The 13,663-nt window shown below is 40.4% G+C and overlaps 1 protein-coding gene across 3 annotated transcripts; it reads left to right on the top strand.

Moving 5' to 3' along the window:
* Nucleotides 1-42: 42 nt before the first annotated feature.
* LOC136433147 (calcineurin subunit B type 1) lies at nucleotides 43-13,230 on the top strand. 3 transcript variants are annotated; one of them, XM_066425020.1, is made up of 6 exons: nucleotides 43-175; nucleotides 5,214-5,250; nucleotides 7,823-7,999; nucleotides 8,923-8,982; nucleotides 10,218-10,402; nucleotides 10,867-13,230. In XM_066425020.1, the coding sequence occupies exons 1-6, from the start codon at nucleotides 173-175 to the stop codon at nucleotides 10,912-10,914; spliced, it is 510 nt and encodes a 169-aa protein (XP_066281117.1). In that variant the 5' UTR covers nucleotides 43-172; the 3' UTR covers nucleotides 10,915-13,230. The 3 variants fall into 3 exon arrangements, with proteins under 3 accessions (XP_066281117.1, XP_066281116.1, XP_066281118.1); XM_066425019.1 differs by lacking the exon at nucleotides 8,923-8,982 and adding an exon at nucleotides 8,777-8,836 and having other exon boundaries at nucleotides 44-175; XM_066425021.1 differs by lacking the exons at nucleotides 43-175; nucleotides 8,923-8,982 and adding exons at nucleotides 4,846-4,944; nucleotides 8,777-8,836.
* Nucleotides 13,231-13,663: the final 433 nt, after the last annotated feature.

Here is a 13,663-nt window from a genome sequence, read left to right as displayed (position 1 = left end):
TTTTATAGATAAGTCACTAGAGGTCGCCATTCAGCAGCTGCAAGCCGATTGGTCCACTTCCGGGATTATCCATATTTGGATACCCAATATCCCGGATGTACAATTTTGGGGTTGCTGAGGACAGGGATCGATTTCTGGTCGTAGGGTAGAAAACCGCAGAAAATTAGCCAAAATGGTAAGTAACGGAGATTTTTGCGTGCATTTCTTGTCTATAGATTTTTTCTTGACATTCCCAAGGTCAGGTCTGAAGGAAGGGACGCCTATTTAGTCGAGCTATGGCCGACAAACATGCATAACATCCTCGCTGTAATCAGTGCGACAGTCCTGCATCTCTCACTCGTGAAGCTCTCGAAAATTTTCATTCCGATTTACAAATTCGGGTCAATGTTATGTCCGTAACACGCCCTCTGGCATATCAACAAATGGCCGGGGATCCCGGGGAAAATGTCTAGCATTCTCCCCAGCACATCGAACCCCGGCTGGTGGTCACTGTTTTCTGAAGGCATGAAGCGCCGAGAGACGACCGATATATTTTTGACATACCGGCAGTGAATATTTAGAGCCCGACCCACCCCAGCATAGCTCCAAATCACCGCTGTTTTGTTCCCGTCGATTTGTGAATTCCACTAAAACATGGTGGACTTCCTGCGTGAAAAATGTAGCACGGTAGACCAGGCATGTAGAACGGTCGATTTGATAACCTGTACAACAGGTACAATCTTGATGGACTCATGTTGGAAATGGTAGTTTGGGTTCGTGACAGTTTTATTATGCATGTTGCCTAAAGTCACTTGGGGAAAACGGTATCAGGACAACTCGGCCCCTGGGACAACTCGGCCCCTAGCCATTCGGGACAACTCGGCACCAAGCTCAGGACAACTCGGCACCTAGTCCCGAAACTGACATAGATCAGCAAACAGAACAGAATTTTTTTTAAAGGTCTATGTGAGGTATAAAACATATTTATTTGCCAAATATTTCGTCTAAAAAAATTGTGAAACTGACTGTAGGTCACTTCGTCCTGACGCTTTGAATATCAATAAGGAAGTTTTATCATCTTGGTTGTCTCAACGCGTTTTGAAAACCTACAGACTGTTAAAATCTATGTCCAACAAAACATAATGAACTGCTGTACATTTAGTTTCATCGGTAATAAGTTAAAAGCACTTTCATAGCAGAACATAAGCAAAGCGACTTCGTGAAAGAGCGTCGAAAATAACAAACAAAATGGAGTCGCCGCACCGGCCCGCAAAATGTTTTTGACGGTCTTGTAACGTTTGAGACTTACGGAAATATAAAAATGCTTATGTATGGACTGAGTTTTGTTTCTTTAAATTCTTATTCCACTTATCAGCCTGTCAGATCGGTAGAATTGTCATTCTTCGAGCCCCAAATACACTTATCATGCACTGAGTAATTGGTGCCGGGTTGTCCTGAGCTTGGTGCCGAGTTGTCCTGAATGGCTAGGGGCCGAGTTGTCCCAGGGGCCGAGTTGTCTTGGAATCGGGGAAAACACACTGGCACCCTTAATGATTATAAATAATCTATTTATTCATCTACATCAATCTTCAGAAAATTAAATCTGTGGTCTGTACTGCTTGGGCAGCCCATCAAGTTCAACCCAGCTACATGTAAAAGAGAAAGAGCAACTCCAGGCTTGCATGTAAAACTTCCATATTGATGGCTATTTCTGCAGACTGGACATCTGCATATCAATACTCCACCCCATACCACCACCCCCTACACAGTAGCCAGCCCCACCCACCCCGCCACACCCCACCCCATAGAGCATACCAGATTATCAGGTTAACCGTTTGCAGCTAAGTCCAGAAATGCACTCTGTCATCAGCTTTGAAAGCCCCAATGCCTCAGCAGGTGTTAAGATATCCAGACAGAATGACGTGGGGAAAGGCCAGACTGATGTATAAAGATAATAGAAGGATAGAATGAGAAACTGGTGTCACATCACATGAAAACTGTGTTAAATGTGCTGTGTTAGTTGATGTAAGGATGGTTTCAAGAATTTCTTGTGGAAGAGGGAGGGGGACAGAAGCACATATGCTGCTAAAATTGTCATGTTATTATTAAGAAAATATATAGGTAGTGACTCCTTGGATACATTCAGATGAAGATGTTGGGCTTTGGAATAAGTGGTTAAATTTGATGGCAGCATCTGTTGGCGTAAGGCAACTTAATATCTGTATTTGGATGTGGGGGGGGGGGAGAGAAGTTCTAATTTTATTTGTCCTACAATTGACAAGGGGGTCCAATTCTTATCTCTAATCCTGACAATCACAAACTGCTATTGCACACAATTTTGGTTGTAATTGTTTTTCATTATTCAGCATTAAGGGCATAACATGCATGAGGTAACAATTGTTATCTTCTTCAGCAAGTACTTTCCCTTTTATAGCCCCCTTGGACCAGTTGTACTTCCCCTTTCAGTCCAAGAATGACCCCGTTCATACTAAATCGCGTAAATCGCGAAATCGCTGAAATCGCGATAATGTGGCTTAGTATGAACGCTCCAAATCGCATTTGAAATCGCCCGAAATCGCTTTCCGCGAAACCAACTCCGGAGGTGGTTTACTCGCGATTTGCCTGCATTCCGACTTAGTATGAACGCTCGAAATCGCCTTGATGCGCGTTGGGCGCTTTACTTTGCATATTGACCCGGTCATGGGTCAAGGGGTCATCTGCAAATTCAGTCTTTCCGCTCATTATACGATGTTCATCTACCTCCTAGCTTGTTGGAATATTATGCCGAATGCGGCGGAAATATGTCAGAATCGGGCGGCGATTTTGGCGCATGGAATGACGAAAACGCATGTACTGATGGCCATCTTCGGGGATGTGGGGATTTAGAAGAAACTCAAGGGATCCCACCGAAACCAGAGCGTGTACGCTGAAGTGACGACTGCCTGAGTTGGCCAAATACGCGCCAACATGGAAGTAATGCCGCACTATTAAAGGTAAAAAAACTCAAGATGAAGTACAAGAAGGTCATTGAACACAACAGTGAGTAAGAGCAAGGAGGTTAAAATAGGCTTTAACCTCCTTGGTAAGAGTGGTGACAATCGACTAATGCGTCCACCGTATCAAGCTGTTGGACGCGATTTTACAACTCGTGCTCGTTCGACCCCAGGTGTTAAGGAATGCGACTCAGGGCGATTTGGCGATTTCGTGATTTGCGCGATTTAGTATGAACGGGGTCAATGTAAGCACAAGTAACATAAGAAGATTAAGTTGCTTTATGTCATCTTGTGAAAGTAAATCCTCAATTGAGCTTTATTTTGTCATAAAAGTACTAAAGCAAATCCTTTCCTATATGTTGTACAAATATTGACCAGTTTCAATTGACCAGCAAATCACAAGCACACATACTTGCATAATATTCCAAGTTGAGTAGGGAGACTAAAGAATGTTTAATGGTTGTTAACGCAATACATGTACTAGCAATTCTAGTGAAAATTTTTGTTTTTTTGTTAGATAAACTGTATTTATTACCCAACGGCAAGGGGTCAATAATTCAACAGCTGTGTAGTTAAAGAAAATATTTTAGCCCTCTTGAAAGGACTGAATGAAGAAGTTGCCAGTATGTCACATTTTAAACCATCTCCATTCCAGTATCGTCAAAGAGTGACATTGAAGAATACAGTACAAGCAATTTGGACATGGTTATGTCAGCTGTTTTGTCCACATATCATCAGTTCTCCACTACCATTTAATCCCCTGGTCTTGCTGACAGCTGCTGCCATTCACTGTCCATCTTAGCACCAAATAGAAAGGATGGCATTTATACATACAAATGTTCTGGGTAATAACAGTACCCTGAGGAATTTATATGGAAGAATGTGTGGAAATGATAGTAGAAAGTGTTCAAGGTCAACAGCTCATGAAATTACGCATCTTGGTTTGTTCTATCAGTAAGCATAAAATTCCTGATGATGAGAATTATCTTACTAATCCTTAGCAGAAATGAATCTGCAGATTTTTGAAGGGTATCTCTGACATTCTGATGTCGCTGTGTCATGATGCACCTTGTCAGACAGATGTTGACAAATTTTTCATGGAAACATCTTGCAAAACATTCAGTTGGCTTCACAAAATTGACAATTACTATTATGATAATGGCAGAAATAATGGCAGCAACGCACGAGAGGTGAAAGTGACAGGCAAACATTAAATACGCTCATCTAGATTACTTTTCTGATAGGTATTTTCTGGATAATACAAAGTTACCTCCTGTAAAAATTACCTTCCAAATAGACTGGGATATATCCATTTATCTGGCTTGCTTTGTGATCACATTTGCCGTACCTAGAACAAACCATTTGATGAAAGTGTCCCTGTGTATGAGACATTCACTACATCATGTCATTACATGGATAGTTTAATTACTGGTTGAAAATTCTGCATAAGACCCTCAAGGTCAGAGATGTCACCCAGAGATGTCAGTAGCTGCAGATATCTCACAAAGTGCCAGGATGTAAGACTTGGATGAGGAAAGCCATGAACTGCCTCCCATCTACATTTGTATAACCGTACAGTCTTGAAAGGCAAGGGGGAGTGCAAACAATTTCTTTTTACATCCTCACTCCATTTCTCTATCATCATTGTACATTGTAGTAAATTGCCATTCCTCTCCTTTTCAATTTTTAATGCCCATTCACTTTCCCTTCCCTCCCTTCCCCCTGAACCCAGAAATGGAACAGTCCTAATTGAAATTCTATATGGATGACCCCCAGTTCTTTTCCCAGTCCAGGTTATGGGCTAATTAAACATTATGTCACATGTACACATTTCTGTACGCATGACACGAACCCCACCAGACAATTTGTACCAAGACTGGACTTGTCACGTACACTGGTGAAGGGGATCTAGCTCATGAATGTAATGTCAGGAAGGAAGTCCGCATTTCAAACAACACTTTTGTTGTAACAGGTAAGGATGGTTTTGAAAACTTCACCATTGTCAGTTATGCTTCAAGGAGACACAGTGTTGGCTGGATCCAACACTCATACGAGCAGAGCCTCTTACACTGTACAAATCGGTATTGGTATAATTTCTGTGAAGATGGTCTAGGTTTTAGGTTGTATTCTGTATTAGAAATGTTTTGTATGAATAGGTGATAGATGCGGACCTCTGTATAAACAAGACCATACACAACAGGGGACAAAATTTACAGATTCTTTTTGTATTTTCATCTCTAGGGGAATGAATCGTCCCTTCCAGAAATGTGCACACACTGTAAGTATACCGGCGTTTTTTTCTGTCTGTCTGAAGAGAAACATTTCATTTTACTTCAGCATGTTGTAGAATTAGTGTGGGTGCCATCCTAGTTAGTGTACTGAGGCTCGCATACTCTCCTATAAGTATAACCAACTAGGCTAGGAGAGAGTATGGGAGCCCCGGTAAAGTAACTGGGATGGCACCCGTGCTAGTATACAACCACCTGATATAGCCTGACATAAAGGTATAGAGGAGAGTACAAGCAGGTAGTTACATATGTAGGACATGTTAACATTTGGGATCCGTGATAACATCTTAGCTATCGTAGCATCATTAACCAACTGAATCTTCCTTCATCATTTGAGCCTGCCACGTTTCAAAGATCCACGACTCTAGTGCTTGTATGAATGATTTTGACCAGCATAATTGGTGTTTTACCTTTTCCAGCAGTTTCATTGTATATTAGAGTAGAACTTCCGGATGAACATTATCACTTATAAGAAGATATCACAAACCATTGGACCTTTTGCAGATGCAATTTTGCAGTCACATCAACAGTTACTTTTCCCCCCACATATCTATTATCAACTGTCAAGGTTTGTCTTCTGTCCCAGTGTCAGCAGGGGGTTGAGTTGACACATTGCTGGTCTATATGTGATTATGTAAACAATCAGGGGTCAACATTTATCATGGTTGACTGAGGGTAAATGTTGGTACAAGTTGTCAGATTTATGTGACAGACTTGTGAGCATGACAAAATCATCCAGGGTTGTAGGTTGACACTGTTTTCTATTTAACCCTTTCCCTGCTGACCTTTGCTGCAAAACATTGCAAATTTAATGTATGGATGAGCATGCAACAGGGATACCAGGAGAATAGATTGGTCTGCCTGTCAAAGAACACTGTCACATGAGATGCCACTATTGTCACTGCAAACAAAACAGGTAGTTTCCTGTCAAGGTATTTCATTTCAACTTGGCTACAGTGTAATTTGTTGTACAAATCACTCATGGACATCGACCTTGGTGATGTAGCTACCTGTGTAAAACAACTGATGCAGTCATTTTATGGTGGTAGATCTCACAGTGTCTGCTTTCAGGGAGGCCCTGTGGGTATATAAACTGTACTCACAGAAGCACAAAACTTGTGTATACAGTTCAGAACCACAGGAGATAATTATGACAACATTGTACCAACACCCAGGGGGCAGTCATACAGAATAAGTGGGTCAGCAGAGAAAGGGGTCAGAGGCTCTGAATGTTTAGCTATAAACTTTCCTTCTATGTGCACGAAAGCTCATCTGTATTGGGGCATTATAAACCGAACTCACACACAGAGGGACAAGACGTGTGTGTTCAGTTCAAACTTCAAAACCACAGATGACAATTATGACGAATCTCAGATAAATGAAGCCTTCAAGTTCAAAGCTTAATCAATCTGAAAAAAAGCTGTAAATAGTGTAATGGAAAAATTTGCTTTGTTGAGTTGGAACACAGTTTAGCTGTTTACAATATAAACTTTCCAGTATCAAATACTAACAGGTAATGAGAGATCAAGCTCCAGCTTGTATCAGTGTTCAATATGTGGGGACCCAGGGGGGCTAGTCTTTGGCCGTGGTCCCTTTTGTTAAGTTCAACACCTGCCCCATCACCAAATGCTGCACCTGCCCCATCCAATGTTTATTTCCTGCCTCCTGTACAAAAGGTCCCATGATATTTTGAACTGCCAAGAAGACAGATGATTCTAACCGCTTTCCCAAAAAGCTATGATCAAAATTTGTTCACCTTTGCTGTAATGCCTTAAAAGTAGATCAGCTCCTTATACAACGCTAACTTATTATTGTCATGCAGAAAAGTGATAGAAGTGCCAGCTTCAAAGAACAAGTGACATTATTATGATTAGTGGTAATAAGTGGAATATATGACACACAAATCATCTCCCTTTCAACTGACAACAACAATCATATTAGAATACAGCAGCGATTAAAATGTGCAATCATATTGTGTACAGGATTGAAAATGTTAATTTGTAATTCTTCTGTAGTATACTTAAAGCAGATGAACCATTGTGACTTGCTGTTCTCCCCTACACTTTTACCAACATGTAAGAGCTTACCAGTGTTCATATCTCTTTACTTCCCTACCAGATGAAGAAGGACCAGGCCAGGAATTACTGTGTATGCTTTAACAACAACAAAACCTTTGCACCAAAACACTGCTCCACCCCACTTGCTAACCAGCCAATATGCATGTCATACAATTACAAGGGCACACCGACTTGGTTTCTTGGATGATGTCAAACAACTACATGTTGATGATGTCAAACAATTACGTGGTGCATGAGAAGAGAAAACTGGGTCTCCTGGTATTTACCACCATCAAAGAAACATTTTTCAACGGCTCTATTTTTTTAGAAACAGTTCTCTTTTTCTTTCTTTTTTTTAAATTAGGGTAAGACAAATAAGAGTTTTTTATGTGTCTTTTATCACAGGTGGCTTGCATGGCATGTCTCACTTGTACTGTGAGAGTCAGCCTGATCTCAGTGTGTTCTTGCTAATGTTATAGTTCTGAACTTTCCTCCTTTTCTTCAGTCGACCCGGAGGAAATCCGCAGGTTAGGGAAGCGGTTTAAGAAGCTGGACCTGGACAACTCAGGGGCCCTGTCTGTGGAGGAGTTCATGTCGTTACCAGAGCTGCAGCAGAACCCACTGGTCCAACGGGTCATCGACATTTTCGACCAAGACGGCAATGGAGAGGTGGACTTTAAAGGTATCTTATAGGAGAGGGATACTTGTGTTGTCATCTGCACATAAACAAAATACAGTATGTTTGGAATCAAGGGTAGTAGAAGCATGATGGAGGAGTCATGACAGTTTCTTTTTTTAGATGCTCAAGCTTTCTAGTTTTAGGAGGAGACAGGAAAAATATACCTTAACATTTGAAGATGGAACTATTGAATCTGTCCTTGAGGCATGCTGAGTGTGGCCTGCATGATAGTAGGCTATATTGTAAGGGAGGAATGATCTTTGCTGGAGAAATAACTGCATGGACTACAGCCATTAAAAAGCTATTTGAAATATTTCATGCTGTTTAGCCTTTATTATTCATCCATTGATGTCAGAAATGAGTTTTGTTCTGTTTTCCATTTAATTCTCATACCTTTTTCCTCTCTTTAGAGTTTTCAGTGTTTGTTCCAAGTGCAACAGGCCCTTCCAATGCAGTCAACGTTTATGTTTGTGTGTGAATGTACCTTAACACTGGTCACTTTGAAAATCGAATATATTTGAAATTCTGGATCTGTAAAACTTTTACAGTGAAATATCACGTTATCTTATTGTATCAGATACCATAAGATTCCATTATATGGTGGGAAACATGTTCAAATAACATTGCAAGCTTTCATAGGACAGTATACTATAGTATAGTACAGTACAGTAACAAGCTGAAATTTAGGAATCCAACATTTTTTTTTTTCAAAAGTGACTGGTGTTTGTTGTAGACAATGTAGAGGTAGGCCTAACCTTGACTTGTCTCTCCTGCCTGCAGAATTCATAGAAGGAATGTCGCAGTTCAGTATGAAGGGAGATAAGAACACCAAGCTAAGATGTGAGTATATAGGTTGGGTTGGCATGCGGCTTTTCCTTTTTTTCCACACTACACCTTTTTCTGCCTTCTTTCTCCTTCTCATGCAGAGTTTATAGAGGGCATGTCGCAGTTTAGTGTGAAAGGCGACAAGCAGTCAAAACTCAGATGTAAGTACGGGACAAGGCGGTGTTTCGTGTCAGCACCGTAGATGTAGCGCTCGTAGTGGTACCATGTAGCTTTGTAGATGGTGTCAGCCCCTGTGACGGTAGCTAGACCCTCTGCACTTGTCTCCACCTTTCACCGACCCTATTTTATAATCAATGAGCACCTGGTTCTTTCCTTTGTGTTTCCACAGCCATGTACTTTGTCTTGTTGCATATTTTCTCACAACTCGCATGCCGCACTTGCCTTGATATTGATAGCTCTGCACTGTTGCTTTGTCTGTCTTATGTTGTTATATGTATCATGTTATCATGATTACAAATAGGTTAAGTATAGTCTTTGTGTCATATTTTCTTCACCAATCACAAAGTGCCAGGACTTAGATTCCACAGACAGTTCAAAAGGCTGGAACTTTTAGACCTACTAGGCAGCTGATTGGTACAAATTGTGGTAGACCAGAAAATAGAGATTGATCAGGTTCCACAACACTAGTCAACTTTTTCTCCTAATATTCTGGAAGCTGCCAAATATGAAATTAATGTCGTTCATCTCTGGTCTGATTTGAAATGTTGGGACATACTACATACACTGGTATACTAGTGTTGGATGAAATTCTACCATCAATAATTTTGTTGGCTGTTGGATGACTGCAAGGGGGTACCACAAGTAAGAGCTTGAGTATGCCTTTTTAGCCATGTTAACCCAACTGTAGCCATGGCTGTATGGACATTTTCAACCCTGCATCCTTATACTCATAGTTACATGTACCTTAAATGTTTACCTGTACAACATGTACAAATGTTGTCCTATGGCTGCACTCTACACACATTTTCATATGAAGGTCAACTGAGTTTGCACCAAATGTCTGCTGCCCCAGACTCTGTTGTTAGCTCCTTGACATATTTGGTTGCAGAGAAAGAAATGTGCTCCTTATACAGTACCAATTTTTGTCACTCACTTAACTTACTGTCAAATGACAGTTGCTTGATAAGGTTTTTGTCCTTCAGTCCATGGATTGTTGATCACCTATAATGAAGCAGAGAGAGCAGTTGACCCATCAGTACAATACCATACAATCCTCCAGAGATCTCTGACATGGAGAAAGACAGCTATGGAGTTGTTGAATGATTGCAAGGATCCACAGGTAGCACTGAGCAAGCTTGGCCTTCACTAGGGTTGTCCAAAGAGCAGCCATGCCTAAATAACTTAAGGTATTTGGAACCATGCCTCCTCTCCACAGTTGCCTTTAAGATTTATGACATGGACAAAGACGGCTACATCTCCAATGGAGAGCTGTTCCAGGTGCTGAAGATGATGGTGGGCAGCAACCTGAAGGACACACAGCTGCAGCAGATCGTCGACAAAACCATCATCAATGCAGACAAGGACGGCGACGGGAAGATCTCGTTTGAAGAATTTTGTGAAGTGAGTATCCGCCAGCTTACCAACATGTCACTGTTGTTTCCCCAAATTGTTTTTATTAGTGTGCTCTAGTGGGTGCAGAATTGCCCATTTACAAGAACAATGTGATTATGCTTTCAGTAATCAGCCTTGATTTGATATTGACATCCATGTATACAATGATTGTGGCCTGGCCCACCCATTAAAAAGACAATTTCTCCCTACAATAAAACTTTGATTGGTATCAAGCCTGCTGACAAGTTGAAAGAATTTGTCATGAACCACATGTAAAATTAGTGCATGTACCATAGCATTATGTTGTGGAAATTTACAAAAATGTCCTGATGTCGTCATTAAAATCAAGATACCTGGCAGTAGCATTTGTGGAATGAAAACGCTGGTGTGTACATTTATGATAATTCTGGTGTTCGATAATGTGCATGGATGAAGTAGCTTTCAAACCAGAATATTGAACCTTTCTGTTCCAGGTTGTTGGAAGTATGGATATCCACAAGAAGATGGTGGTCGAGGTGTAATACTCAACAGTTTATGTTCAGCTCTTTCACTCACTATACCCACTTTGTGTATCTCTCAACTTTGTACACTTTTGTCATCCTTGCAACTGGTGTTAGAAGATTCTGTAAGCTTTAAATTTCTGTTGTGTATAGCATTTGGTACATGTTATTTGTTGCTACATAGTTTATGTTGTTTTACAATCTGGGGAGGCCACCAAGACTGCTCTGACGAAAAGGAAATGTCTCAGGTTGAAATTTCACAGGAAGTTAAAGATTTAGCATAAACTCTGTTGTGCTAGTGGGAAAATTTCCCAAACGGGTTAGCAAGGAAGGGTATAATGTCTGGATACCTGCAGACGAAAGTGTAAAGCAATACTGTTACATATACTTGTCTTGTCAGGCTTTGTATGATTAGGTGTTTGGGTGGGGAAACTGACTTTAAGCTCTTATGAGCTTAGCTTTTGTTCACCATCCTATGACACATAAGAGGCTTGACATCAATGCTGTTTTCAACCACGGAGAAACTGCATTGATATCAATGCTGATTTCTGCCAGCAGTACACTTTGACCATATCCCATGCTACATGCCAATGCTGTAGAGATTGCTTAGAGACTACTTTATAACAACTGACAATTGCTAGCTCAATCCAAGTATCTCACAAATGAACAACCAAACAGCTGACAATTTTATCATCTGGAACTTGGCATGTTTGTTTTGGGTAACAGAAACCACTTGTTTCAAAAGTCCTCAAAAACTATTTCAGACATCAACAGTCTTAACCTCCCTGTAGTGGGTGCATCCATACATACAAATTTGTACCATTTAGGTTTGGTAGTCAGCAAATCATTTTCTTTGTGAAATGATTGCCTGTAGTCATTGCTGAGTGCCAAGTAGATTATCCTGGCTATGAAGAAGAATGTTTTACAAAAGACAGTTTCAAATGTAGGAGAGCACGTCTGTCGAGAAAAATGAATGTTGCATACCTCATTATAGCAATATCTTACTTTGCTATAGAAAATGCATATCTACAATTGTGAATAGCAGCAGTATTTACTGTTGGAAAGTTCATCTTGTTAGCTTTCTTCCAACAAACGTTTTTCTACCACCATCTGTGGACATCCAGTAGTTCCAATGTCACGAGAGAATCTGGGTAACTGCTAGACAGTTCTGCGAACATAATGCGTACGTACCGCCAGTATCAATGAGGATAGCTGTGCCGTGTCATGAGACAAATTTCATAGAATGTATCACACAGTTTAACGTACCTTGAAGATGATGTTGCTGAAATGCTCAAATTTGCTCCATCCAGATGTCCTTTTCTTAATTCCCAAGACATATCCCTCAAAAAGTGTGCACTACATGAAATCACCATTTTTTTGTATATACTAATACAAAAAGACAATAACTTAGTTTGTAAATTTCCTTTGGTCATTTGTTAGGCTTGTGATGAAGTATTGTTTTTGTTTAATTCATTATTGTGGAATGTTATGAGTAGTTTTTGGTGGTGGAGGGTATTTCTGAACTTAATGTTAACTTTGTGGTTAGTGTAATGTTTGTATATATTGTGCGTGTCGGTGCCGCTGTCCTGTATAACCTAGAAACTGTTTTCCCAAGTACGCTGACAACTTTAATAGCAGTTAAAACCACTTTTGCCATGGGCTGTTTATACAGAAAACTTGTACCGAAGCAGTGACTGAACCAGAATGATGTTTCTACATTGTGTACAACCAAACAAGTTTTACACAGGGCAAAAGTGGAATTCACGGACTCATCTTCTTCTATTGGATTCACATGCATAGTTCTTGCCAAACAAGCATTTTGGATATTATCTGCTTGCTAAAAAATACAGCCTAGAAGCATTTCCTCCATAGCTTCAGAAGATGATACATTTTTAAGTCTCTATAGAATCTACAGGAAAGAAACAAGCATCAGATGACTGCAAATTCCATGTGTTTGTTCCATCTCAGTGATAAACAGGCTCATCAAACATGTTGGGCCGGTTTACCTGTCACTACAGCTTGGAGGTCAACACATTGTATGCAGGCTAGATGCCAGACTGGCTGTAAAACAAGAAAATATTTTATACTAAGATTGAAAGTCCCTGAATTCCAGCTTTGTCAAACCAAGGAACTTTGAAAATAAACCTTGGTCAAGAAGGAAAGACCATCTCGGACAGAGCAGGGGTGGCGCCAGGAGTGGCAGAGGAGATAATGGTATATGTAGTCAGACTTGCATGCTTCATATCAGGGGCAAGAGAAGAGAATATTGATCAATAAACAAATAATTGTAATACTTTAATTCTAATACAAAAAAGTAAAAGTGATTTGTCTGGTCAAGAGTGTTTTGTGACTTTATTTTGTGATGCAATTCAATATATTAGTCTCTTTACACAAGGAAATGTTGTGCACAGCTAGGATCAGGTGTTAAGGCCACAACATGTACATTTTATGGATGACATCCCGCATCCGATGCGGACTCCAAATTTAATGCAAGAGGGCGAAAAAAACAAGATGGCTAAATTTTGAAAATAGACACAAATGTAACAAGAATTGAGGTGATAAAACATGGTATCACAGCTGACAAGTCTTTTATCCCTGTATTCAAGAAGTGCACAAAGTTGCGATAGACGAGGTGTGGTAGACGAGGTGTGGTAGACGAGTGTCACAACTACACTCACGACTACCACATAGGTGCCACCTTTACAACTTTGGAAAGTTTCACTAATACAACTACACTCATGGCTACCTCACTAGTGTCACCTCTACAAGT

The sequence above is a fragment of the Branchiostoma lanceolatum genome, chromosome 4, assembly GCF_035083965.1.
Source record: "Branchiostoma lanceolatum isolate klBraLanc5 chromosome 4, klBraLanc5.hap2, whole genome shotgun sequence".
Taxonomy (NCBI): Eukaryota; Metazoa; Chordata; class Leptocardii; order Amphioxiformes; family Branchiostomatidae; genus Branchiostoma; species Branchiostoma lanceolatum.
Note: the sequence above shows the minus strand (reverse complement) of the source record. Positions and strands in the feature narration are given on the sequence as shown.

Bases quoted from the DNA above. Each gene is read 5' to 3' on its own strand.
- LOC136433147 (XM_066425020.1), top strand. The intron at 5,251-7,822 runs GTAAGTATACCG...CCTTTTCTTCAG, and splicing joins TCCAGAAATGTGCACACACT to TCGACCCGGAGGAAATCCGC. The intron at 8,983-10,217 runs GTAAGTACGGGA...TCCTCTCCACAG, and splicing joins CAAGCAGTCAAAACTCAGAT to TTGCCTTTAAGATTTATGAC.